General features: G+C 38.8%; 1 protein-coding gene across 2 annotated transcripts in view; it reads right to left on the reverse strand.

Annotated features, from left to right (window-relative positions):
• The window catches only part of LOC100854130 (membrane-bound O-acyltransferase gup1), a 48,450-nt gene extending 30,586 nt beyond the window's left edge, over positions 1-17,864 (reverse strand). Inside the window, exons 1-8 of one of the 2 annotated variants that reach the window (XM_059738069.1) lie at positions 17,130-17,864; positions 11,726-11,953; positions 11,598-11,653; positions 3,821-4,003; positions 3,688-3,736; positions 3,457-3,560; positions 3,289-3,353; positions 2,027-2,097 (exon numbers count right to left, since the gene is read on the reverse strand). In XM_059738069.1, coding sequence (XP_059594052.1) covers positions 2,027-2,097; positions 3,289-3,353; positions 3,457-3,560; positions 3,688-3,736; positions 3,821-4,003; positions 11,598-11,653; positions 11,726-11,779 — 582 coding nt within the window. In that variant the 5' untranslated portion in view covers positions 11,780-11,953; positions 17,130-17,864. The remainder of the gene's footprint in view (positions 1-2,026; positions 2,098-3,288; positions 3,354-3,456; positions 3,561-3,687; positions 3,737-3,820; positions 4,004-11,597; positions 11,654-11,725; positions 11,954-17,129) is intronic. The other variant, XM_059738070.1, reaches the window with a different exon arrangement.
• Positions 17,865-25,935: the final 8,071 nt, after the last annotated feature.

The raw sequence follows: 25,935 nt of genomic DNA on the forward strand, positions 1-25,935 counted from the left end.
AAATGGTAGATGGACAAAATTTTGGTGGGGAGAATCAGTTGAAAGAAGCATTTCCTTTATTGTTCAAGCAAGCTTCTTCTAAGAAAGCTACAGTTGCTGATTTGTGCGAAGGAGGAAACAGAGGCCAAGGATTGGAGCAATTCAAAATTCCCTTCCAAGATTAGGAAGTGGAGGGTGTGACCCAATTGTTGGAGCTTATTTATTTAGTGAGAATGCAAGATAAAGGAGAAAACATCTTAGTATGGAATGAGGATAGGAAAGGAAGTTTTAGAGTGAAGCCATATTATAGTTCCTTGTGCTCTAAAACTAGAGTGGATTTCCCAGCCAAAGAAATTCAGGGCTCTCAAGCTCCCTTGACAATGCTTTTCTTTCACTTGGGAAGCAATATCAAGGGAAGATCTTAACCGTAGAAATGTTAATGAAGAGGGAGTGGATGATGGTCAATAGATGTAGTTAGTGCAAAGCAAGTGAAAAGTCAAATAACCACATTTTGATTCATTGTGAAAGGACAAGGCAGCTATGGACATTTCTTTTAGCAATCTTCAGCCTGAAATGGGTGTTTCCAGCTATAATAAAAAATCTCCTCCTCAAGTGGAAGTTTAGACGCCATGTTTGGCAAATGGATCCCCTATGTCTTTTATGATGGAAAGAGCAGAACCACAGGATTTTTAATAGAGAAGAGCTTTCAAATCAAAGATTAAAGAAGAACTTCATTAAATCACTTTGGGAATGGCCCCATGTTTCATTGAAAATGGGAAATTTTTTACTGATGGAATTCTTAAATAGCCTTAACAGTGGATAGTTTGGGTTTTTTAAGGTAATTTTTTTGTAGATGCCTTTCGGTATTTTTTGTTCTATTGTTATGTTTATACTGCCTATATACATAGGGTGTAACCCTTTTTCCTAGGCATTCTTTATTCATAGATGTATATATATATATATATGCTTGAGGCAACTACAACAATCATATTGCCTCCTGTGTATTGTTATACTCATAAGATGCTGTCACATGTTCTTTCCTACTACAACAACTATTTCTTCTACCACTACTACCATCTCAACCTCCTTTGCCAGCATTGGTGCCATATAGATCTCAAGGGGGAAGAATGATACACTGACAGTTTCTTGACAATTTTTTTCCTCCCTCAAATATTGGAATAAGTCGATTGAAATATAAAAGGAGGATCTTTCCCAAGAATAAGAATATGAGGGCATCCATATTCTGGATATCGGGACTACAAACTCACAGATATGATCCTACTCAATGATCTTTCTGGAGCCTTTTGCACTGGGTAAGACAAAAAGAGGAAATCAAGCCACTGGGAGGTGACCTAACTCCTCCAGCAATAATTGTATCCTAGTAAATTGAGGTGATGTATTATCACGTTTTCCACATTGATTGACATTCTTAGTCTCTGACAAAGCAAGAATCATTCAAGCTATGTTCCCCATTTGGGATCAAGTATCAGTGATGGCATCCCAAATCTCCCAAGCAGCCTGCAGTACTTAGAAGGTGAAAGGTACTTCTACTTTCTGAATGAATATGGAAATGCAACCAAGATATTTCTTGTTACAGAAGCCTACAACCTTAACATCATTTTTTCCTAACAAATATGGATTTCAGGAAAAAGAGGCATTATGAATTATCACCTGTAGCCACAAAAATAACATGATTGGTGAAAGACTTTAACCTTCAATCTAAAACTCTCAACTGAATGTGATTTTTTGGAAGCACAAAAGGATTATGCAAGACGTGGTGGCCTGAAATAGATTTGGTTTTACTAAAAAACACAAAGCCATTATTATGGGGATTTGAATGGAAATTGCCTTTATAAACATTGAAATTGGTAAAACGAGCCTGCCTTCATCAGAAGCTCAAAATGTTGGAAATCTAGTTTCCTAATAAAAAGGTTTTAAAAAAATAAAAATAAAAAATGAAGTAGGCATTTAGTGGGGGTAGAGAGCAACCAATCCCTAAAAATACTTATAGATGTTTAGAGAAAGAAAGTCACAGAAAAATGAATACCTTCTGATCAAAATGAGAATCTTCATGTGCCCAATGGAAATCATATCCAAAGCTTATCATGCGCAAAATAACTGTCATACAAAATAAACCTGAAACCAAGCTTGAAAAAACAACCGTCTAGAGAAGTAATATTTTTTGTTCTCTAAATTTACAATTTGGAAAAACTTTAGCAAAATGCTTCCATTTGAATAGCAGAAGTTCTCCGGCACAAATTTTTAAGTAAAAATCAGCTAGAAGTAGTGTTCTTCTGATAAACCAGGAATGCATTTTGATGGAAGTAAAAAATCATAAATTCTTTAGCAATAAGACAAAGCAATGCATAGAGTTGATCTCATTGGAATCATGATTCAGAGTACCAAATCTATCCTCAGGCATTTTTTCCATTTCTGTTGTTGTTCTTTAAAACAGATTCAATCATGCTAACACACTTTCATTCAGTTTCTTGCCACTCTATTGCATCTCTAGCCAGAGGAGAAACTTTCTTTGTTCATCAGCTACCTGTGTCTCTTTCTTTCTTTTTAACAAAATATTTATCTCGCCACTTAAAGAAAAATAAGCTTGTCACATCCCAGGTAACAGTGAAATATCAAATAGTTCATGAAGATAGCAATGAGGATGTTCTTGAGTATTACCAGCAAATATTAGATAAATCAAAATCAAGTTATCACTGCAAACATGTGAACACTCATTAGAATGAGTCAAAGCACCCAGAAGGCAGGCATATGACGATGGAGCACAAACATATTGACATAACATCATGATTCATCAATCTTCTAATCTTAGAGAATGAATTCACAACTCAACAACTGCAGAAGGTCAAACATGGCACAATCTAGTCAACATAACATGAATTCTTTTATGCACTTCAAATCCATCTAGTGCCATCTTTCATTAAATTCTGGGAAATTTTCTAGGGTCCACAGTCATAAGGAGAGGTTATACTTTGAGATTGTTACCTAATCTCTACCTTTAACATCCCACTTCTCTACGCTTGAGACAGTGTGAAAGATTTGACACCAAACACAACACATGTGGAGTTCCTAGTAATAATAATAATAATAATGAAGGCTGTTGAGCCTTTTCATTACTCACATTTTGAATTTACATCATACATATAATTTCTTATTTAAAAAGAGAAAGAAAAAGAAGAAGAAGAAGAAGAAGAATTGAGAGACAGATATAACTTCATCTGTGCATGTGGTGGATAAAGCATTATGAATATGAACTAGAATCCCAACAAATAAAAGAGGGAAAGGAAATACCAAAGTTGAAACAAATATGCCATCTAAAGGTACCCCGGAAGTGGTCCAAATAAGCCCAATGTTGCCTATGCAAAATAAGCAATTACAATCATAAGTAAGTAGGCATGGGGTTGAACATCTGACTACTCAAAGCAACCAAGAATTTATATCCTAGCTTAGAGAGCTCACCCAAAAGTGGAGAATGAATATCCTTCATGAATACGATTATACATAAGAAAAAATAAGTTGAAAGTCCAAAGTACTGATGAGAAGTACTTTGTTCGTGCAAATATCTGCAGAAACATAAGTCTGGTAAATTAATGTAAGGGAATTGCAAAATAACAACATCAACAATGATTTATAACAACAACAACAACAATAAAGAAATAGTCACACATCCAAAACTTTCATGAGACCCACCTTTACGAGAAGAAAATTAGCTGAAGCAATTGATAGGACAAATATGATGCTACCAAAAAGGGGAAAAAAAAGCATTAAGTAAACAGAAACAGCCCATAAAGGAATTCAATGAACACAGGAATAGATCATATACCAGGCTCCATGTAGATATGCTAGGTAAATCAAAGATATCAAAAGCCAAACTACCGCCATTCCCCTTGCTTTTAATTGACAGTATGCCCTCAACAAATTGGCCACAAATGCAAAAATTCCAAAAACAACAGTAAGAATAGGCAAGATTCCCCCGAAAGTTTCTCCATTGAGCATCAGAGACATCCTACAGACAAAAAGGCTACTTTAATCTTTACCATTAATAGTGCAAATACTGTCATGCCACTGAATTACAATAAACTAACACTCACATGAGGCCCCATTTAGAATTTAAAATTTTATGGGCCTTTCAGTAATTATTTTCTGTTTTCTAGAACAGAAAAATGAAAATGACACAAAATATTTGATACAACAATTTCATGAACAATATAAAAATAAAAAATAAAAAATAAAAAAACTTAGAAAATAAGGCCTTATTTGGCAACTATTTTCAAAAACAGTTTTTTTGTTCTCCAAAAAAAGAAGAAAGGAAACATTTTTGGCAATCAAAAAACTGTTTTTGTTTTCTGTTCTTAAAAATGGAAAAATAGAGTATTTTCAGATAATATATTTTAATTTTTTTCAATTGTTTTTACTTGTTTTCTCAAGACTGTTTTAAAAAATATTAATACAAACATAGAGAATGATTAAAAATAAAGCAACAGATATAAAAATATATATTTTTAAAACATTAACAAAAGGTTAAAAACATTTTAGGTTCTCAAAAAGACTTTTATTCTACAAAACATTGGAGAAAAAAATTTTAAAATTGTTTTCAAAAATGTTTTAAAAAATGGTTACCAAACAGACACTAAGCCATTTTTTTTCTTAATTTATAGGCTCTTGAATTTGAGTCATTTGTGAAAACATTTCCTCAAAACCAGAGAAGTAGCATTCTTCAACATCTGCAAAACAATTAGATTTGCGTTTTTTAAACTGACATTGTTGAGAAAAAAAAATACAATGCAATTCCCTTCCCTTCCCTTTCTTTCTACCAATCAAGCTTCATGTTGTTCTACTTTATGTCATGCCACAATCTCTGCTTCTGACTTGAGATGAAGAGATGGTGAGTTTCATGTATGTGCAACTTGGAGTCTGATCACAGAGTTCAACAGAAAATGGGAAAAAGTATTATTGTGGAGAAAAAGTATTTTTAGGTAGAGTTTGAAGGTTTGAATGGTGGAACTTGGGTATCGGTAACAGAGAGGAGCCGAGATTTCGTGGTTTCAATAGGATTTGACATGGAGGAGCTGGATTGGTTGATGGAGCATTTGAAGAAAGCTATGGAGGTGGAGGCTTCTAGGGGTTTTGTAAGAAAGATCAAGGGTAAGACTAAGACCCTCCTGATGGAGATATGCTTTAATAACAGAGGGAGGTTCATGAAAATTACAGAATTCGTTACAAAAAGGAAACCTCTAGTTCTTGTCGTCCCCGAGGGCGTAAAAGGGAAAGGATAGGAAGATCTCAGGAAGGCGATCCTATCAGTGCAAGAGTATTATGAACGAGACGGAGGAGCTTCGAAGGAGAAGAATGGTGATATCCGGATAAATAGGGACACTTTCAGAGGAGGAAGGTCATATGCAGAAGTGGTGGCAGAGGCTGGTTTGAGGACTGGAGGTACGTGGTCAGCTGGAAAATGGGTCAGAGCTGTAATATGTGAAAGCCAAGAAGAAGTCCATGACTGGACTCATGTAGGAAGAGCCATTGCGAGGATGATGGGGATGAAAGGAATGGTGTCCATAAATGCCATTTCCGCTTTCAAAGGATGCTTCTTTGTGAGTACAATAAGGAGAGCGGAAAGTGTTCATGATCAGGGAAGACTTTCAGTGAAAGGGAGGATGATTCTACTAAGGAAATGGTCGCCCAAGGAAAACATGGTGGTTCAAGGAAAGTTCAGGAGGGGCTGGTTAGCATTGAGAGGTCTCCCTTTCCATTTGTGGGATGAAGTTCAGTTGAATTTCATTTTGAAGAAATGGGGGAGGGTAACGAAGGTGGCAAAGGAAACCTTGAAGCTGGTGGACCTAACGAGGGCGAAGCTGTGGGTGGAGATGCTTCCAAACGTAGTGTTACCAGCGTTGCTTGAGGTGGAAGATGGGGAATGGTCCTATACAGTAGCAGTTTCAGTCGCCGGAGAAGACGAAGACGTCGATGCTGTCACGTCGGAGGTAAACCGTAGCAGGAACGAGTGGGTGAGAGTGGGAGGTTGCGTCTCTCAGTCGTCAAAAGCTGCAGAAGGGCTACGAGGTAGCGTTAAGGACATTAAGTGCTACAGAAAGAGGCGTCTTCCCCGGGCACGTTATCGGCAGTCAAGGACGTGTTTAGCGGACAAAGGGGAGACAGGAGGGGGATGGAGCAGATCGGGCCAAGCTGAAGCAATTTTTATTGGGCCAGAGCATGAGTCTTCTTTTAAAGCCCAACAGGTTAGGGCCCAAAGTGGAATGAGGCATCGTGGGCTTCAAGATGGCCCAGATGAGCCTCAAGACCACCAGTCTGCATCGGCTTCGCCCCTTTCTCCCCAGCGAGCTGCTTCTTCTACAAAGGCGACCGCGACGCTCTGTCAAGACGGAGCAAGGGCCGGCGTCGAGGTATTCTTTGGAGAAGAAGGTCGGGCCGATGAGCTAAAGGCCCAGTCCTTTCCCAACTCTAGGCCATTGTCAGACAACATCATGGGCTGTAAGTTCAAAAGCCCTTCGGGGTTGGGCCAAAAATTAGGAGGATTGAAGCCCTATGGTATGGAAGTCAGGTCGCGGAGGGAAGAAATCGAAGCAAGGAAGGGGAAAGCCCCCGCGGTTTACACGAGAGATGCTACGCAGGAGGAAGAAACGGCAATTTCAAAGAAGAAGTGGTCTACCCTCTTCCCTCCAAGCGCAGATCGACGACAGGGACATCGGTGTTGCAGTGAGCCTTTTTTCACTCGGGGTTCGTCGTCGTCAAGTGAAGACCGCAACATGGTAGAGGAGTTTGGGATGGGCTTTCAGATGGACCGAGGAATCAGAGTGAATCCTCTCTCCAGATGTCATCTTTCTGGTAAGCTCTCGAAGGAGGACACCTCGGCGAGCCGCGTGGAAGTCCAAGGAGGGCTATCGGGACAAGTGGGGTTTGATCCTCGTGGCTATTCTGACATGGGTTCACCTTCTAATTCAATAATCAGAGGTAAAGGACTCATCTGTGAGGGGTTTTGTGAAATTCCGGGAGCCAAAAACTTGGAGGTATGTCAGCCCTCTCTTTCTCAGCCACCCGAGTCACCCTCTATTCCTTCCTGTAGTCCGGATTCTCCTTTGAAGAATCCCTCTGGCCCAATTCTTCCCAACTCAGTCTCTTCCTCAGTATCCTTCGGAAAACCAAGGCATCTCAAAAAAAAATTTTGAAAAAAGTGGTGTTGACTATTTAAACCACAGTGACAGTCCCGACCGTGTTGAGGAGGAGAACCAGTGTGCTTTATCTAACCAGATGTCAGAGAGCTGTACCCCTAAGGATTCTATTGTCAGGTCACACAAGGAGGTTTCGGGTGATTTCCTTATTGATGGCCTGTCCCCCCGGAAAATGGCCAAAGTGCGAGAGGTTTTATGCTCTCTTGACATTAAGGTGTATTCTAGGAGGAAGAGCAGAGGCCCCACAGGGCATTGAGACATGTTGGTTTTGGCTCGGTAGGCTAGGGTCTTTGTGTTTTCCCATGAAAATTATCAGCTGGAACGTTAGGGGTTTGGGTTCAAGGAATAAGCGTAGGATGATTAAAGATTTTCTTAGATCAGAGAATCCGGATGTTGTGATGATTCAGGAAACAAAGAAGGAGAACTGTGATAGAAGGTTCGTGGGTAGTGTCTGGACGATCAGAAATAAGGATTGGGTTGCTCTTCCGGCGTCTGGGGCTTCAGGTGGGATTTTGATTATCTGGGATTCAAAAATTCTGAGTAGAGAAGAGGTGGTAATAGGATCTTTCTCGGTCTCAGTCAAGTTCTCTTTGGACGGTTGTGGACCCCTTTGGATTTCTGCTGTTTATGGTCCAAACAGTCCCTCACTTAGGAAGGATTTTTGGGTGGAGCTTTTTGACATTTATGGTTTAACTTATCCGCTATGGTGTGTGGGCGGTGATTTTAATGTCATAAGGAGAAGCTCAGAAAAAATGGGGGGTTCTAGCCTTACTCCAAGCATGAGGGACTTTGATAGTTTTATTAGTGAGTGCGAATTACTTGACCCACCTCTTCGGAATGCTTCATTCACTTGGTCAAATATGCAAGAGTCTGCCGTGTGTAAGAGATTGGATCGTTTTCTCTACTCAAATGAGTGGGGGTTGCTCTTTCCCCAAGGCCTTCAAGAAGCCTTAATCAGAAAGACATCGGATCACTGGCCAATCGTTATGGATACCAACCCGTTTATGTGGGGGCCAACTCCTTTTCGGTTTGAGAATATGTGGCTACAACACACTAATTTCAAGGAGAACTTTAGAGATTGGTGGAGTGGGTTTCAAGGAATCGGATGGGAAGGTCATAAGTTCATGAGGAGACTTCAATATGTTAAAGCTAAATTGAAGGAGTGGAATAAGTCTTCTTTTGGAGAGCTTAAAGAAAAGAAAAAAAGTATCCTCAATGATTTAGCTAACTTTGATGCCATTGAGCAAGAAGGGGGTCTCAATCCTGACTTGATAAGTCAAAGAGTCTCAAGAAAAGGGGAGTTAGAGGAATTAATATTGAGGGAGGAAATACATTGGAGACAAAAAGCCAAAGTGAAATGGGTCAAGGAAGGGGATTGTAACTCTAAGTTTTATCATAAAGTGGCTAATGGCAGGCGAAATAGGAAATATATCAAGGAGTTGGAGAATGAGAGGGGTTTAGTGTTGAAGAATGCCGAGAGTATCACAGAGGAGATTTTACATTACTTTGAGAAGCTTTACACAAATCCTACAGGAGAGTCTTGGGGTGTTGAAGGTTTAGATTGGTCCCCTATTTCGGAAGAGAGTGCGTTAAGGTTAGAATCCCCTTTCACCGAAGAAGAGATTTCTAAGGCCATTTTTCAGTTGGATAGGGACAAGGCTCCGGGGCCAGATGGCTTTACTATTGCCGTATTCCAAGAGTGTTGGGATGTGATTAAGGAGGATTTGGTGAGAGTGTTCGCTGAATTTCATAGGAGCGGAATTATCAATCAAAGCACTAATGCCTCTTTCATTGTTCTAATACCCAAAAAGAGTCTATCAAAGAGAATATCAGACTTTAGACACATTAGTTTGATCACTAGTCTCTACAAGATAATAGCCAAAGTGCTTTCTGGGCGTCTAAGAGGGGTTCTACATGAGACCATCCACTATACTCAAGGCGCTTTTGTTCAAGGGAGACAAATATTGGATGCGGTTCTTATAGCGAATGAGATAGTGGATGAGAGAAGAAGGTCAGGGGAGGAAGGTGTCGTATTCAAAATAGACTTTGAAAAGGCATACGATCACGTGAAGTGGGATTTTTTGGATCATGTGTTAGAAAAGAAAGGGTTCAGCCCTAGATGGAGGAAATGGATGAGTGGGTGTTTATCTTCAGTATCTTTTGCAATCTTGGTGAATGGTAGTGCTAAAGGGTGGGTTAAGGCATCTAAGGGTTTAAGACAAGGCGACCCTTTATCCCCTTTTTTGTTTACTTTAGTTGCAGATGTACTGAGCAGGATGCTCATGAGAGCTGAGGAAAGAAATATGTTGGAGGGTTTCAGGGTGGGTAGAAATAGAACTAGGGTGACCCATTTGCAATTTGCTGATGACACCATATTCTTTTCTAACTCAAGGGAGGAAGAGCTGCAGACTCTGAAGAGTCTTTTGTTAGTGTTTGGGCACATTTCTGGGCTCAAGGTCAATCTTAACAAGAGCAGCATTTATGGCATCAATCTTGATCAGGCTCATCTTTCAAGATTGGCTGAGATGCTTGATTGTAAGGCGTCTAGATGGCCTATTCTATATCTGGGCCTCCCTTTGGGCGGGAATCCTAAGGCGTGTGGATTTTGGGATCCAGTGGTTGAGAGAATCTCAAGTAGATTAGATGGGTGGCAAAAGGCCTACTTATCCTTCGGGGGGAGGATAACTCTTATCCAGTCTTGTCTTACCCATTTGCCAAGTTACTTCCTATCCTTATTTAAAATGCCCGCTACAGTGGCTGCAAAAATAGAGAGGTTGCAAAGGGATTTTTTATGGTCAGGGGTTGGGGAAGGCAAAAGGGATCATTTAGTGAGGTGGGATATTGTGTGCAGACCAAAGACAATAGGGGGTTTGGGTTTGGGGAATATTTCTTGGAGGAACCTCGCTCTACTAGGGAAATGGTTATGGAGGTATCCTAGAGAGGGTTCAGCTCTTTGGCATCAGGTCATTTTAAGCATTTATGGTTCACACTCTAATGGTTGGGATGCTAACACTGTAGTCAGATGGTCTCATCGTTGTCCTTGGAAGGCTATTGCTCAAGTCTTTCAGGAGTTTTCTTTGATTACTCGGTATGTGGTAGGAAACGGGGATAGAATTCGGTTCTGGGAAGATTTGTGGCGGGGGGACCAACCTTTGGGAACCCAATATCCAAGACTATTCAGAGTAGTCGTGGACAAAAACATTTCTATTTCTTCAGTTCTCGGTCCATCTCGGCCTTTCTTGTGGAATTTGAATTTCCGCCGTAACCTATCAGATTCTGAGATTGAGGACTTAGAAGGCCTCATGCGGTCTCTTGATGATTTGTATCTCTCTCCTTCGGTCCCAGATGCCAGATTATGGCCTTTATCCTCGTCAGGGCTTTTTTCAGTCAAATCCTTTTTTCTAGCATTATCTCAATCTTTTGGATCTTCTCAGAACTTTCCTTCAAAGTTCGTGTGGAATTCTCAAGTTCCTTTCAAAGTGAAGTCCTTTGTCTGGTTAGTGGCACACAAGAAGGTGAATACTAATGATATGTTACAAGTGAGAAGACCCTACAAAGCCCTTAGTCCTGATATTTGTATCCTGTGCATGAAGCACGGGGAATCAGCAGATCATCTATTTCTTCATTGTTCCTTGACGATTGGGTTGTGGCACAGGCTATTTCAGTTAGCTAAGTTGGATTGGGTTTCCCCAAGGAGCATATATGACATGATGTCCATCAAATTTAAAGGTTTCGGTAATTCTAAGAGAGGGATAGTTTTGTGGCAAGCTGCGAGCATAGCTCTAATTCGGGTTGTGTGGTGGGAAAGAAACGCAAGGATTTTTGAGGATAAAGCAAGGAATTCAGAGTACCTTTGGGACTCTATAGTTTTCCTTGCTTCCCTTTGGGCCTTCTGTTCCAAGGCATTTAAGGGGATTCCCCTTAATGTGATTCAACTGGATTGGATAGCGGTGTGTACTCCATAGGGATTGGTCCTTAGTGGGTGTTCGTTTGTTTTTTGTGTTTTTTCATGTAATTTAGGTGTCTTTGGTTGGAGGATTTCTCATCCTTCTTCTTGTACTCCTTTTCTATATTAATATATATTTGTATCGTTTCCAATCAAAAAAAAAAAAAAAAAAACCAGTTATTTTGCCAAAGGATTTTCTGAAAATGAGTCCTTTTGATCATATTTCCAGAAAATGGATCATCTTTTTGGTGACTTTTCCTGAAAATGGGTCCCTTCTGCAAACATGCAAAAACCCAATCAAAACAGAAATTGAAACACAAAACTGAAAGTGGTTCAAACACAACTCCTTTGGAAGTTATGCTTTTTAACATCAAAACCACAAACCTAACAACCTAATTCCCAACAAAATAAATAAAATAAAATAAATCCCAATAGACAAATGAATTAAGGCAAAGACAGCATACATTGAGCTGATCAGCAACCCACCCAGGACGCTAACCCAAGACCTTGCGATAATAATCTGCAAAACAACATATAAATATAAGAAATTGTAATTGAAAAGTGAAGATTTAGAAGTCTACCCAGAAAGTACCATGAGAAATTTGAAGGGAGCGCCGAATGATGACAATGTAGAAAAGGAGAGCATAGAGAATCAGAAATGTGAGTTCTCGTTTCTTCCAACAACTCTTCATGGCTTTTGCCCTTTTCTGTACTACAAAAAGCTTTGAGTATGATGGATTTGGGTCAGTTTGATTTTTCAGTGGAAATCCTGGGAATGTCCTGGAGCAAAATCTGAACCCCTCTTCCTCCTTAGGAATTGCTAGAAGGAAAAGAAGAAAGAAATTTTTTTAAAAAATAATAATAAACAAATAGAATCCAAGATGAAAATGTTAAATTTTTTTATTTTTGTATATATAAATATTAAAAATTGGGGTTTTTAGAAATATTCAAATAAAATAAGAAGGATGAATAATCCTTTTGAAAAAAGATCAACCTCAAAACAAAACATGGATAAAGAGAAATAAGCTATCTAAACAAAAGCTATAAACCTGAGAAGGAAGAAATACCCTACAAAAGACTCTTAACAATTTTGCACAATCACAAATCTAATTTCCATGGTCTGCAATTCCCATAAGATACCCATGCTATCACCAAAACCAAGTATCTCTCTACCATGAGGTTGATGAGGCCCAATCTGCTTGCAATGCATAGGCCTTCTCCCAAAGCAAGGATCTCAGCTTCAATGACCAATCCCACCCTAGCAAGTTTGGAAGATGCTCTGCTCATATGTGCTCTATATTATCTAAAAACAACACCAATCCTAGTTGAGGCATTGCCTACTTACGCTCATCAAGAAATTCTCAATATGCTTCCCCATACTAGGCCACTCATATCATCAATTTCTAGGTTCCTAAAAATTGGAAATATGCTGCATGGTTTTCTTTTCCTTTTTGGATAGGAAACAAGCAAACCGCAAGGTTGTTTCCATGGTTTAAATGTGTTTAAATTTCCTGCAACTTGGTAAAGAAATCCCCAACTTGTCCATCTTGATTTCAAATAATCAATAATCCCAATCTCATTCATCACCATGTCACTAACAAACAATCCACCTTCCACTGAACACCACATGGCTATCACAAAAAATCCACATGAAAGTATTTGGAGCATGCATATGCTTGCACGTAAGCAATACCATCATTCTCAGTCTGTGCCAAACCTTCTTGTCAAGATCTCCCATTCATTTTAGTTTTTAATAAAGAACTGCAACTGCTAGGAGAAAACCTTTAATATGACTGGTTACAACTTATAAGATCATCAACAAAAGAAAGACCCATGATTCTCCATATGTGATTTTCCAGTAAATTGGTTGCTTACTAATCCATCAGGAGGGGCAAGGAATATGCCCAAATGTCGCTCCATAGATGCAATCCATTGACTTGCATGCTATCTAGAGGGAGATACTCCACTCAACTGGACATAATAGGTTGAAAACTCTGGATCACAAGATAGACCTCTAACTAAACTACTCTAAACAAGGGTGAAATATTCCCCTTCCTTCAAATTTATATGATTTCTTAATAAAAGGGGGAAGGTGAAGGATAAAATGGCCCCCACCCAAAATATTAGTCTTCCATTTTATACAACTAGTAAGTGTACATGTGCCAAAGCTTGTCAGAGAATATGAAAAAGGTCAAACAAAAAAATTAGCATGTGAATTTATTCTTTCAAGACTTCCATAGAAATTAAGTAGAGATTCAAAATCAAATAATTGAATTAAACATGAAACCAAATTAAAAAAATAATTAGGATTAGATATAAATAAGATTACACTTTTCGGCACCAAATTTTATCAAAATAAAATTATTTTTTAACCAATTTTCTTAGATTAAAAAATAAATATCACCTTGATCCTTGGCCATAACATTTACCAATTTTAATTTAAACACATTGTTTATTTCTTTTACACTAAATTTGTAAATTTTTTTGTGTTAATTATTTTATGCATAGTTTAAATACCTTTTTCCTTTTATATAAGAGCTTTTTAATAAAAAATAAAAACAAAAATGAATTAATTTGAGCAAGAAATTTGTGGATTAAAAAAAAACTTTAAAAAAAAAAAAAAAAAATCTCAAACCGATAGCATTGTCAGACAAAATCCAGTGGAAGAGTTGAAAAGAAAATTTTGAAAAGAATAGAGAATGACAAAAAAAGAGAAAATTTTCGCTTTTCTTCTCTTTCCTTCACTTCTCTCTCCTATTTTCCCTTGCTTCTTCTAGGCATTAAGTATGAACCAAATATGGTGGAAAGCAATAAAAGTAGGGATTAATTTCTAATCTATTGCTACTTGAGAAAACCCACTATCAGACATTATTTCACTTCTCTTCATCTCCCTTCACTTCCCTCCTTTATTTTCCATTGCTTCTTTTAAGTAACAAACCAAATATAATAAAAAGCAATAAGAGCAAGGACTAATTTCAACTTAACTATTCTCTCCATTGCAATTTGAGAAACCCACTATCACAAACTCGTTCTCTAATACATGCAGGATGCTACTATCTTAGGTAGACAATAAAGAAAAATCTATGCATCCAAGAAACCATGCATTTTGATATAGAAGACACAAATGTCCCATGGGAAGCACAGAAACACCCAGGGCTTGTTTGAAAACATTCTTAAAAAGAGTTTTTTGAACAATTCCAAAAGCAGTTCTCAATTGTTTTCGGGAATTTGGAAACTCAAACTTAAAAAACAGTTATTTTTCTGACTTATTCTTCATGAAGGTATTGTATTCTCCACTTTTCAATTGTTGCTTAGAAAACTCCATCAAAAACAACTGTTTCAAAATTATTCTAAGAAACAACTTATTTTCAAAACAAATTTTGGAAAAAAACTTTTATTTATTAAAAATTTGTCAAATGTGTTTTCTAAGCAAGACAAAGGTTTTTTTAGAAGACCGTTTTCAAAAATAGTTACCAAACATGCCCGTATTTTTGTACCATAATCAACTTAAACCAGTTTAAATTCTTTCTCTGACAAATGCCTTCTTTTTAGTCCAAATTAGGATTCAAGATTACCACTTTGGACATATATTGACCCAACTTTCTGACAAATTCCTGCTTTAACCCAAAGATCCATGTTTCTATTTCACCAATATGCCCTTGTTTTAGCTAATAGAATTAGGCCAAATACACTTGAAACAACATCTATTGATGCTCTAGGAATCAGAACCAATGCTTCACCTAAATATCTATTTTGCAATGGAAAAGATGTCAATTTGGCCATATTTTCTTGCTAAACTACAATTTCCCATATATGTCCTCACAAAAGCAAGCTTTTTTTTGGGGGTGGTTTTGGGCCAGGAAATGCAACCCTTTGAATTTGACCTTGCCTTTGATACCTTTGGGCCAAAAGAGACTTCAATATTGGCTTTGAGCTGCCAAATTTTTGATAAAAAAAAAAACCTCCAATACCTAAAACCAATAAAACCATTTCACTTACTTGAAATAATAGTTTTAATTTTTCATGACAATTTAGGAAAAACAGTACTCAAAGTTATATTTGTTTACTTTCTCTTTCCCTGTTTCTTGAAAACCAATAGAGCCAATCCCCTAAAAGAGATTTGGAGCATATAGGTTCCCATAGTGTTCAACACAAATTACATTAACAATGATCATATCAGAGTTGCATCCAGCAATATAGCTTTTGGATAACCATTGGATTGGTCATTTCTGTGATTGGAGCTAGCTTAGAATAAGACTCACACTAACGTCATTAAGTCTCAACCCATTGGAGAATACAGTTGGCAGTCTCTTATTTGGTTTCTAATGGGCTTTAGATCATCGCTCACTTGCCTAATGCATACATACAGATTATTAAATCCAGCCCTTAACTGGTTTTATGCAATCCCTCTTCAATCTAATGGCAATCAGCAGTCAAAAGGGGCATGGATGCAGATGACAGCCTATTAATGTCCTGAAACAACTTTGATGAATTGCACCTCTATAACCAAACTTTTCAGCCTTTCAAAAACCAAGAAGTGCCTTCTAGGTTGCATTCTAAAACTAAAGCACAAAGACCTATTATGCTTAAACTCCAGCTTGCAAGTACTATCTGCAAATGAGTATTCCTCCTTTCACCCCATTCTCTAAGTTTATGAATTGCATGAACCCAACTGACTGACTGACTGACTGACTGACTGACTGAGGGGGAGGGAAGGGGAAAGAGAAAGAGAGGGAGGCTCAATCGAGTTAGCAAGTAAATGATCCAGCATCTCTATACTGATATTTCATTTAGTAGAATAGAATAGGATTTGGGCTACTGAACAAACTCCCCAGACCGAAATTGAAAGAAAAGAAAAGGAGTTAAGCTTAGCAAAAATCAAGCTCCTGCACCAGCCAGCATTTGATTCTAATTTCCACGCAAAAGGTGGGCCCCACGTGGAAACATGTAAACAAAATTTTACCTCAAACTCTCCGCCTGCCTTGAATGTCCGCCACTTATTATAAGGAAGCAAATTTGATTTCCAAGGAGAATCAGCAGATGGTTTTCTGACCTGCAAAGGGGCAGAATTTACCTCTTGACTGTCATGGCACACCAACAATAATCAATTCTCAAGAATCCATCATTCTTGTGGTTCAACTCTTGCTTCCAAGTTAGCAATCACCAAATTCCTAAACTTTCCTGGTTTATAGTATCAAAGGCCTCAATTTTCCCTGATCAATATAAGAAAATTGTGCTCAAGGGCCCAAAGTTGGTCTCCATTAAGAAGGAACAAGATTCAGTGGATGGCCAATCATTTATCAGACAGCAAAGAGACCAATATGCCCACCCTAGACAAGAAAATGCATAGTATCAGTCCAAAAGACCCTTATCCCTGGAGTGTCTCCTCGCTTTGAAAGGGGCATCACACAACTCTATTCTAGGACTTAAACTTCTAAGCAGAGGACATAAGTTCATGACCACAAACTGAACCCAGATACGCGGAAATGACACTTTCCTCAATTCAACACCAATCTAGTTGGGGAAGATCCCTGGAAACCCTTCACATAGCCACCATGCCTTCCATAGCAAGAAAAGCAAGGCCCCCTGAAGCTTTGATCAATCTCCATATGTGTGTATAGCAAATCATCACCCAGTGCCTAATATAAAACTAAATTCCACACTTCTTTGATGCAAATATGCAAAGATTGTTTATGATTTTCAACGTTTATTATCAAATCCAATCTCAACCTTCAAAAATCCATAATCATTTTCTATATGCCATCCTTGTTTAATTACACTTTCTAAAGCAAATAAACCAATTCAAATCCAAAAACGCAAAATTTAACAAAAACAAAAGCCAACAATGTCCCAAATTCTCCAATCAATCCCAGAAGAAACACCTTCATTTCAGTAAATCAGTCTTGAAAACCAAAAGGAAAATAAATAAAAGAAAAAGATAATAGATTGGAAAAAAATTCGGTGAAATCAGATACGAAACCCTGCTCTTCACTGACCTGAGAGAATGGAGAGTGTTTGTGGGGGTTTTTGGGCTGGTCAAGTCTGGCTTCTCAGAGGTAAACTGAACATATCTGTGTTGGGAAGAGGTCTTTTGCTTTTTGAGTTTGAACTGTTAAGTGAAGCCGAGCGTGTTCTTGAAAGAGGGATGAGAAGGGTGAAAGACAATGCCTTATTCTTGGAGAAATGGCACCCGGAGGTGGGGTGTTTTTGTAATAAAGTCAGTGCAAAGGAGGCTTGGGTGAGAGTAGTAGGTCTCCCTCTTCATCTATGGAGCCGCGAGGTCTTTAAATTGATAGGTGATGGCTGTGGTGGCTTCATTGCAGTGGATGATAAAACGGATATCATGGCAGATATGCAATGGGCTAGATTATTGGTGAAGGTGGTAGGTAGAGACATTCCTACATCTGTCCAGATCGTGGTTGGGTCGGGGTGTTTCTCAGTCCAGTTGTGGTGGGAAACCCCACCTTGGTTCTCTCAGGTGGTGCCGGCGGGATGTGTCAACGGGAAGAGCGTCTCAGGGGAGGAGGAAGACGCAGGGAGTGGCTCACGTGGAGGGTGCAGAGGTAGAGTGTTGGAGAAGGAGGCTCAGTCCAAGGAGCAGGTGGGAGTACAGTTCGAGCCGCCCTGTGGAAGCTCATCAAAAGACGCTACAGGGTTCTCCTCTGATTCTGCTGAAAGGGGGTTTGGTTTGGAGGCGACTGATGGAGCAGACAGCATAGGGAGTAGGGGTCATGCCACTGGTACTGCAGTCAAAAGGGGTGGTCTCTTTAATGGGTCTGAAGATCTTAATGGTGGGCCTGTTCTTGGGGAGGCCCAGTTTAGAAGTGGGCTTGGGGAGGAGAGTCTTAAGTCAGCCATTGAGGAAGCCCAGAAGGTTGGGCCGTTGTCAAGGCCCGTTATGTTAAAAGGGTGGCTGATGGGCTGTGAAGAGAGGCCCTTTTGCATTAAGGGCTCTTTTACGGGCTGTGATGGCTTACCCGATTTGGGCTTTGGGTCCGAGTTGGAGGGATTTAAAGGTGTTAGGGCTCGATCCCTTTCTGAGGTTGCGGAGATGGGAAAAGCAGAGGAGACGTCGAGAGGTGAGGATGCGGGGGTTGTCTACTTTCCTGGAGGGGACCAGAGGGCTTCGGAGGCTTTTCCGACGAGTGCGAGAGCGTCGTTAATTGACGAAGTGCTGAGAGCTGAGGCATCCAGGTACGAGCCCTATTCCGCGGTCTTTGGGGGGGAACGGGACTTCTTCTCTTCTACTCCTTCTTCTGGGTGTGACCGAGCCTTAGTGGTGGGGGATGTTTCCGGTTTGGATGTCGCCGCTGAAGGCGCTAGTAACCAAGTTCCATTACGCGCAGTGTCATCTGATGGGAATCCGTGGGTGATGGACTCAGAGGGGGAAAAGTCTATTGTGGATAAGCCGGAGGCTGATGAGGAAATGCAAGATAGGGAGGATCCTAGTAGTATGTGGGATGAAAGTAACCTGTTGAAGTTCAGTAAGGCACTGGGGTTCGCGACAGAAGGCGTGGAAGGGGAAATCCTAAAATTATTGCTAAGACTGAAGACCAGAAGGGATCAAGGCAAGAAAAAGGGATTGCTAGGATTGACTAGGTTTGATCGGGAAGTTAAAAAGTTAGAATGGTCGGTTAATTACGATGGAAAGACCAGAAAGAAAGGTTCGGACAGAAGAGAGGGGGACAGATCCTTGTGTTTTAAATGAAGATTAAGATTCTATCTTGGAATGTTAGAGGGTTAAATGATAGAAATAAGAGGAAGCTAATTAAAGCCTTAATTAGTTCCCATAAAGTGGATTTAGTTTGCCTGCAGGAGACTAAAATGTCTGAGATGTCTTTAGGGGTAGTGCGAAGCCTAGGTGTGGGGAGATTTCTGGAGTGGGGAGCCCTGAATGCCAGGGGGGCTGCGGGAGGGGTGGTAGTTTATTGGGACAGTAGAGTGTTGGAGTTAATAGGGATGGAGGTGGGCCTTTTTTCCATCTCTTGTTGTTTCAAGAACTGTGAAGATGGGTTCAGATGGATTTTTTCAGGAGTGTACGGTCCTACAATGAAAAGAAATAGAGAGCTTTTATGGGAAGAGTTAGGGGACATCCGAGGGCTTTGGAACGACCCCTGGTGTATTGGTGGAGATTTCAATATGATCAGATTTCCGAATGAGCGGAGAAAAGGAGGGAGACTGTCTCCTTCAATGCAAAGATTCTCGGAGGTGATTGATGACTTGGATTTGAGGGATCTGCCCCTTCAGGGGGGTCCTTTTACATGGAATGGAGGGTTAAACAATCAAGCCATGTCAAGACTTGATCGATTCCTGGTGTCGGAGGACTGGGAGGGCCATTTTAATGGAGTTGTACAGAGTACTCTTCCTAGGCCAGTGTCAGATCACTTTCCCATTCTTTTGGATGGGGGAGGGGTGAGGAGGGGGTCTGTCCCTTTCCGTTTTGAAAACATGTGGCTTAAGGAGGAGGGTTTTAAGGATTTGTTGAAGGGGTGGTGGCAAGGTCTAGGATTCAGCGGGTCTTTTAGCTTCATCCTTGCAGAGAAATTGAAGGCTTTAAAGGCAATCTTAAAGTCATGGAATAAGCTAGTTTTTGGGAAGGTGGGAGTGAATAAGAGATTGGCTTTGGATAAAGTGGATTTCTGGGATTCTCAGGAGAAGATGCGTACATTATCTTTGGAGGAGTTGGAAGCCAGGAAGGAAGCTAAGGGGGACTTTGAGAAATGGGCTCTTATGGAGGAGATTTCTTGGAGACAAAAATCAAGAGAGGTGTGGCTGAGGGAGGGTGACAGAAATACCGGCTTCTTTCATAAGATGGCCAATTCCCATAGAAGGAGAAGTTGTTTGTCTAAGATTAAGATTAATGGTAACTGGTTAACAGAAGAGCAGGATATCAAGGGGGGTGTGGTTGGAGCTTTCGAGAACCTGCTAACAGATCCTGGGGATTGGCATCCATCAATGGAAGGTTTGGATTTTAATAGGATTGATGGTGAGGATGCAGCTCGTCTGGAAGGGGTTTTTACAGAGGCAGAGGTCTTCTCCGCCCTCTCAGATCTGAACAGTGACAAGGCTCCCGGTCCAGACGGCTTTTCTCTCAGCTTTTGGCAGTTCAGCTGGGATTTTGTGAAAGATGAGGTTATGGGCTTTATGAAGGAGTTCCACGAGCATGACAGATTTGTGAGGAGCCTGAATTCAACTTTCTTGGTCCTTATCCCTAAAAAACCGGATGCGGAGGACCTTAAAGATATCAGACCGATTAACTTGATAGGTGGATTGTATAAACTGTTGGCAAAAGTGCTAGCAAATAGGATCAAGAAGGTGGTGGGAAAGGTGGTGTCTTCAGCTCAAAACACCTTTGTTGAAGGAAGACAAATTTTGGATGCTGCCCTAATTGCCAATGAGGCAATAGACTCATTGCTGAAGAGAAGAGAAATGAGAGTGGGGTGTTGTGTAAGCTAGATATAGAGAAGGCGTACGATCACTTGAATTGGGATTTTCTACTATTGGTATTGCAAAAAATGGGGTTTGGGGAGAAGTGGACTGGCTGGATCTCCTGGTGTATCTCCACAGCGACGTTTTCAGTTTTGATCAATGGCTCTCCAGCCGGTTTTTTCAATAGTTCAAGGGGTTTGCGTCAGGGAGATCCTCTCTCTCCCTACCTATTTGTTATCGGGATGAAGACTTTTAGTAGGCTCATCTTTAGAGCAGTGAGGGGGGGTTTTCTTTCGGGCTGCAGGATAAAAGGAAGAAGTGGAGACGGGGCTGTGGTAACTCATTTGCTGTTCGTCGATGATACTTTAGTTTTTTATGAAGCTTCCCAAGATCAGATGGCTCATTTAAGCTGGTTGTTGATGTGGTTTGAAGCCATATCAGGTTTGAGGATTAATTTGGATAAGAACGAGATTTTGCCGGTTGGGAGAGTAGAGAATTTGGAGGCTTTGGCTCTTGAGGTTGGTTGTAAAGTGGGAAGGCTGCCAAATTCTTACTTGGGGATCCCTTTGGGGGCAAATCACAAGTCCGTGGCTGTTTGGGATGGGGTGGAAGAGAGATTTCGGAGAAGGCTTGCCTTGTGGAAAAGGAATTATATCTCCAAAGGCGTAGAATTACCCTAATTCGTAGTACTTTGTCAAGTATGCCCATATACTTGATGTCTTTACTTCGAATGCCAAGAGTGGTTAGTTTAAGATTGGAAAAAACTCAAAGAGATTTTTTGTGGGGGGTGGAGCTTTGGAGAGAAAGCCTCATCTAGTAAATTGGGATTCCGTGTGCTCGGACATAAGGAAGGGTGGTTTGGGAGTTAGACGTTTGACTACTCTTAATAGAGCCCTTTTATGCAAGTGGAATTGGCGGTTTGCGAATGAAAGGGAGGCTCTTTGGAGGCAAGTCATTGGTAGGAAGTTCAGGGAAGAACAAGGGGGCTGGTATACTAGAGAAGTTAGGGAGGGGTTTGGAGTAGGCTTGTGGAAGGAAATAAGGAAGGAAGGAGCTCTCTTGCAAAACAAAGTTGTCTTTTCTGTGGGGAATGGTAGAAGGGTGAAATTTTGGAATGATAATTGGTGTGGGAATTTCTCTCTCAGTAATTTGTTTCCCTCTTTGTATGCCTTTGCTTCATTTAAAGAGGCTTGGCTAGAGGAATTATGGGATCATTCGGGAGATGAAGGGGTTTGGAATCCTAGCTTCTCTAGGTCCTTTAATGACTGGGAGGTGGAGGAGGTGGAGAGATTACTTCTAACAATCCGGGGTAGGAGGCTTAATCCTCTTTTGGAAGATAGAATGCTGTGGAAAGAGACTAAAGATGGGATTTTCTCAGTTAAGTCCCTTTATAGTTCGCTAGCTTCAAGAAGAGATGTTCAATTCCCTTATAGTAATATTTGGAGTACTTGTGTGCCTACCAAAGTGAGCTTCTTTGCTTGGGAAGCTTATTGGGGTAAGGTGCTAACCTTGGATCAACTTAAAAAGAGGGGCCGGTCTCTAGCTAATAGATGTTTCCTTTGCGGTATGGAAGAAGAGTCAATTGATCATATTCTTATTCAGTGCTCTAAGGCAAGAGGGTTATGGGAGTTACTGTTTGCTCTGTTTGGTGTTACTTGGGTCCTCCCTTCTTCGGTTAGAGATACTCTTAGTGGTTGGAGTGGCTTTAAGTTGGGCAAGAAGTGTAGGAAGGTGTGGAACGCAGCCCCGTTGTGCATTTTTTGGGCGGTTTGGAAGGAAAGAAACAGGATAGCTTTTGATAATGAAGAGTTATCAATTCATAGGTTGAAGAATTCTTTTGTTTGTAATCTTTGGCTGTGGACTAAATCGGTTGTAAATGATGGTCCTATTCCTTTGATCAGTTTTTTTTATTGGTTAGGCACTAGTTGAGGGCTGGTATTGTATCTCTTTTTCTTTTTGTGTCTATTGGCGCCTCTTGTATACATCCTGTATGCTTAGGTCAGCCTCAAGGCGCCCTTTTCTAATATATTTTTGTTGTGTGTTTGCCTATAAAAAAAAAAAGAAATCTTGTTGAAGAAGATGCACACGTGTGGAGGTTCTGCTCTCCCCAAAATGACCTTCAAATGTTCCTTTATTATCATTCCCCGACTAATTATCGAAAATAGAAATATTAGGGTACGCACATCAACACAGATAATAAAGTTAATTTGAAAACAGTATTGAAGAGTAATAATTGATAAGAATATATTTCCTAATTTTAAAAACACAATAAATTATTATATTATTTTTATTATTAAAAATATTGAAAGCAAATAATTTTTCTACAAACTATAATTTTTAATAATAATTATATATTAAAAAGGGAAAAGCGGATTTTGATTTATTAGAATGAAAATATATAAAAAAAAGAACCCCAAATTTTTTAAATTAGTATTATATTCATCCATTTAAGAATAAATTGAAATACATACCCATTCACTTTTTAATCAATCATCTAATTATTTCCTAAAATATCTCTTTTACTTATCATATCATCAAATAATTCAATTCCTTCACGTAAATATTTTTCTTCCTTTTAGATATTATTATTATCATTTTGAATTTATTTTTTCTCCAAAAACAAACACTCATAAAAAAAGTTAAGACTTTTTTTTCATAAACATCTCATGACAAAAGTAATGTAATTTGAAGAGCGTGAACATTAAAAATAATGAAACACTAAATTTTTTGTCATTGCAAACCAGTCATTAGACATGGTTCACATTTACTAGTTGATTTGAGAGCTGACCACTTTTGGTCATTGCAACGAAAAATGGGGATGGATGTTACAATTTTTTGAGGAAATCCATTCTCCAAAATGGAGGAATGACTTTCTTTCATTCTCTTATTTCTTTATTTACCAACTTGGAGGAAGGACAAAAAGGGGATGGATCCTTGAACCTTTTAAGAAATCCATTCACGATAAATGAGTTTCCTATCATTTAGAACAAGAATGTGATTTCCACAATAAATTAACCATTTTGTCTAATTTTATATTTTTGGTTTTAGCTAAAACTTAAACTTGAACAAAAAAAATCATAATTTTTAAAAGAAAATATTAGTATTATAAAATTTTATTGAATAAATTTTTTTATATAACCCAAAATACAACCTCTATAATTTTCTTTCTTTTGTGACTTTTACATTAAGTATTTTTTTAAGTTCTTAACAAAAGTAATTAATTATATATAAAAGCTCTTATTGAGCTTATTTTTTTATTTTTTAGAATTCCATCAATAAGGCTCACGGGGTTTAATTGCCTTTGCTTTAGAACTATGATTGAGAGAGAATTGAGTGGCTTTTTCATTAGTATTGACTTCCCGAAGAAGGAATATTGGCGAAGAACTAAAGGGAGTCCAACTTATCTGTGAGCCCTAAATCCTCCATGAAAAATAAAGCCGAACAAAGGTCACAAATCTAAACAAATGAAAGTTTTAATAATTCATACCTGATTTGAAGACATTCATTGGATTTGAAGAATATATTTCATCAATGGGAACTCAATTTGAATAGCACATTTCATCCATAGGAACTTGTGTGCCTGAAGAGAATAAGTTGTCGAGGGCATTGGAAGGTGGTCAAAGTGATGTTGATAGCCGTTGAAAAGGTCGACAATGATGAGAGCCACAACGAGACTCAATGAAGACGATATGGTGAACCCAATAAAATTTCCCCAAACTTTTCTCTTCCCTTTCTCTCCTATTTTCCTAACATTTTTTTTTTTTGTCATTTAGGTTTTTTAGCATTGAAGACAATAAAGCTTAATAAAATACTTTGAACTATAGATAATAATAACTATCAGACTTTTATTAACTACTTATATTTTTACCTAAGGTTACATATAACTCCGTTAAAAATTTAATAAGCAAGACATTTGTATTCTAAGAATGGTATCACCCTTATATTATCATATAATAAATAACTTTTTAAGTAAATGATCTCATCATTTTCAATTGATTTTATAATTGTTTGAAAAAATCTCAAATTTTATCAAAGAAAGGATTAAAAACCTTTTAAAAAAAGGCTTTTTTTTCTAAGATTATTAATAATTTTCTATTCACATTTCTTATCATTTTTATTTGTTTTAAATTTCTCTTGATTTATTTTATTTTATTTTGAAAAATATGCTACATTACAAAATTTTATTTGTTTTATTTATTTTATTTTATTTGTTTTATTGCTAGTTTAAGTTTATAATCATTTAATTTGTTAAACAATAAGGAGGATAATAATAATGTATATAGGTAGCCCATAGCTTTGGCCCCAAATTGTTAAAAGTCTAACCAAAGTTCGATTGAATTTTGCCTGTTTTATGGTAATTTCACCGAATTAATACCCTGCATTGGTCTTGATCCTTTGTGGCAGTGGACAATGCTAAAAATGATATTAAAGGATGCCCATGCTCAAGGCTCAACTCAACTAGTCTTTCATCAGATTCAGAACCCACATCCCAGGTTCAAGCTCTTGGTCTAGAGGCTTGTTACAGGATCCACTCTCCGATCCCATTGTCTCATCTTCCCTTCATCGGAGGCCTTGGTACTTGCAATTTTTCCACTCAAGCATGCTGGAAAACTGAAGTTTGAAAACATTTGAGAGGATCATGGAACCATAATCAAATTTAATAAGTTTTCATGCCCACAAATATGAGCTCTGAGTTTGAAGGGATGATTGAGCTAAGCATTTCAGGTGCATGTTAAATTTAGAATGCATTTGGTAGTGATTTTAGGAAGTGTTTCTATCATTTCTAATACTTGAAAATTTTTATTTTTTTAAGTATTAGAAATATTACAAACACTTTTTACAATCATTGCCAAAACGCACTTTTATCTGACTGGTAGGCACCTCAACAAGTTATGGGTTACTCTCCTTCCCAAGATGAGACTCAGTTGTTCGAGAATTAGGTTCATAGAAGATTGATGGAGCATGAAAATAGACAGCTGTTCGAGAATGCAGATGAATTGGACCTTGTATGGCATAGAATGGATAAGAAAACTGATAAAAGAAGCCATGGATGGAACACTGACTAGGGTGGAGCTGGGTTGCAGTAGGTTTCCAAGTTTGTAAACTTCCAGTTATTGCCTACTTGCATGCACTGATTGCTTTTAGGCCTGCATTGACTGCAAACAGAACAGGTCATTGGATTATAGAGAATCTGAAAGTAAGCCATGATTGACAAATGACTATCAGGAACTGAACTCGGACCCATCAATTCAGAGGTGGTTTTCGTTCCTGCAAAAAAAAATGGTGAATGGTCATGAAAGTAATCCCCATTAATTAGGAAATATCAAAAATCAGAAACCAAATGTTGAGGTAAAAAACCTCGGTAGCAGTAGA

This window comes from Vitis vinifera, chromosome 7, assembly GCF_030704535.1.
Source record: "Vitis vinifera cultivar Pinot Noir 40024 chromosome 7, ASM3070453v1".
Lineage (NCBI taxonomy): Eukaryota > Viridiplantae > Streptophyta > Magnoliopsida > Vitales > Vitaceae > Vitis > Vitis vinifera.